Below are 2,617 nucleotides of genomic sequence, written 5' to 3'. Positions count from 1 at the left end.
AAACACTGTAGTAAGGTCAGAGAGGTGAATGCAGTGCTGTTTGAGAGTAATAATAGAAACAGAGCAGGGAATGGATTCATTATCAAGCAAAGGACTACTGAATAAATCAAAGCTGCTGTTATATCTACTGCATTATCTACAAGTTCATATAAAGTTGTAAATTTTCTGTTTAACCTTCACATTTTTTACACCTTTTTAGGGGTTCCAAAACTCTCTTCCTTTGCAAAAGCAGAGGACAAACTGTTCAAATACCTCTTTGGAAACTACCAGAAATGGGTCCGTCCAGTGGAATACCTAAACCAGACAATACGTGTGAAGTTTGGACTGGCCATCTCCCAGCTAGTTGATGTGGTGAGGACAGAAAGGCACTGATTATTGATACTGTTAATGAATGTGTCACTGAGATGTAAAATACATCACATGAATGTCAAAAAACGATGGTTTTTCATTTGTTTCTCTACTTGTTCTTTGTTTTGCTTATCTCTCTTCTAGGACGAGAAAAATCAGCGAATGACAACCAATGTGTGGATGAAACAGGTAAGTAGAGCTTCACATCTAACCTAAAATCATTGCATATCACTATTATTAGTAAACATGCAGGTAAAGTTGTTGGGTTATGGCTGTTGGTGTTTACGGCATGGTTGAGGAAATATTCTAAGACAACCTCTGGCATTACATGGCATTTGGAGGCAACCAGTCACCCCTTTTTAATCTGGTCTGATGGCATTTCACTGACAGTCCTCATCTATGTGAGTCCTTTCGGCCCTGAGCCCATGCACCTGCCTCCACAAGCTGCCCCCTCCCCGCTCCTGCTCCTGTCAGCCTTATTCATTGTCTTGGGTGTCCCATCTGTCATGCATCTTTTGAATTATCCCCACAGACCAGGCTCTGCCATTTGGGTCAGTTGGTCCTTATCACGATGATGGATTGCATCATGCAAAAAGGGTGATGGAAGGACAATGGCCCCCACTATTGATGCCTATCTATTATATATGTCATTTGCAGAGTATGACAGATGTCACCTTTGTTTGTGGTCACCTTTTTCATTTAGAAAATGAATACCTTCAGATGATTGCATCACAAGGCACTTGATGTGTATGACATATCTGAAACAAATCAAACAGATTTTCTAGTTTCTAATCTTAAAACAGTTAATTTTGATATATATGTTTGTCTATGTACTCTTCTACGTGGGCTGGACAGAGCAAAATCGTGTATGCCAGCGATTTATTACAGCACAGAAACTGTACCAACTCAAGGGAAATGGTTATTGGCCACTCGCATGTGGACAGTAAACATGAAGCCACCGCCAGCAGCTGATTAGCGTAGTTTAGTTTAGCACAAAGACTTAAGTAGAAAACAGCTAGTCTGGCTCTGCTCAAATGTAACAAAATAGCCTGTCAGCACCTCCAAAGCTCACAAATAAACACACTGTATCTTTTCGCAGTTTTTATTTTTCCCACAGTTTTTTGTATTTAATGAGATGCGCGTGATTAGTTAGCTTTAGCGGCACTATTGGGCTGATTTTATTACCAAAAACCCAGGCTAGCTTTTTTCCACAATTTTCTATCTTTGTGCGAAGCTACATTAGCCAACTGCTGGCTGTAGTTTCTTAGCATACAAAACAGATGAGTATTATCAATATTCCCTGCTGTGATAGTCATCAGTCAAGATTTGTATGGTGTGACTTGCCACGTTTTGGAGATATCGACTGGCTGTAGAGATGTCTGCCCTCTCTCAGTTATAATGGGGTGAAATGGTCACAATGTGTCTCTCCAGAAGTCATAACCTGATTACTCAAGATAAGACACAGACCTTGGTGTGAGCAGTATCATGTAGGAACTATTTTCTTTGTACCAAACTACAACTGCTAAACGCATCACCACACAGAGGGAAGCATGCACCTATTGCTTACTCACCTAGCACCACTTAGCTATCTAACGTTAGCTTGGCCAAGCAGAAAGCCATTAATATTTGCATTTCACGCTAAGACCAACACAAGCCTTTTGTCTAGATGTACGCTGCCTTCTCATGATTACTGTAAAGTGACATTGCTATGGAGTTTTTCAAATACAGCCTATTTTTTTTTTTTTTTTTTTGGACCTTTGGGCACCACAAGCCGAGTGCCATCTAATAACATTATATTGCGAGAAGGCAGACATCTCTACAGCTATTACTCGGCATCTCACTCTAAAAAAAAGGTTGATTGATGAATAGCACTACAGTTGAAAGGAAATATATGTCTTTTTGATTATAGGTGAACTGCCCCTTCACTGTGTAGATGTTGTTGATGAGTTTTTACAAAATGCTTCCTTTATGTAGGAGTGGATTGACAGGAAACTCAGATGGAACCCTGATGACTATCTGGGTATTACGATCATCCGAGTCCCTTCTGACAGGATCTGGCTACCTGATGTTGTACTGTATGATAAGTATGTGCATTATATATGGAAGGAAATTACATGGATGAAAATTTATATTTTGCAAAATGTATATGTTGGTTATGACAATTGAAATAGAAACCTAGAATCAAATAGAGGCACTAAGTAAAATAAGATAATCTAGCTATCAGTTAATATTTTAGATGCATAAATGTTATTTCTTTCAACAGCTCTGA

The 2,617-nt window shown here is 39.2% G+C and overlaps 1 protein-coding gene across 1 annotated transcript; it reads left to right on the top strand.

Annotated features, from left to right (window-relative positions):
- Positions 1-199: 199 nt before the first annotated feature.
- On the top strand, positions 200-2,432 carry LOC121939382 (neuronal acetylcholine receptor subunit alpha-5-like; the record flags this gene model as incomplete). Its single annotated transcript, XM_042482407.1, has 3 exons — positions 200-351; positions 493-537; positions 2,323-2,432. Coding segments are annotated over 3 exons (307 nt in total), but the record flags the coding sequence as incomplete, so codon positions are not given.
- Positions 2,433-2,617: the final 185 nt, after the last annotated feature.

Source organism: Plectropomus leopardus, unplaced genomic scaffold (assembly GCF_008729295.1).
Source record: "Plectropomus leopardus isolate mb unplaced genomic scaffold, YSFRI_Pleo_2.0 unplaced_scaffold4691, whole genome shotgun sequence".
In the NCBI taxonomy this organism is placed as follows: Eukaryota; Metazoa; Chordata; class Actinopteri; order Perciformes; family Serranidae; genus Plectropomus; species Plectropomus leopardus.
Note: the sequence above shows the minus strand (reverse complement) of the source record. Positions and strands in the feature narration are given on the sequence as shown.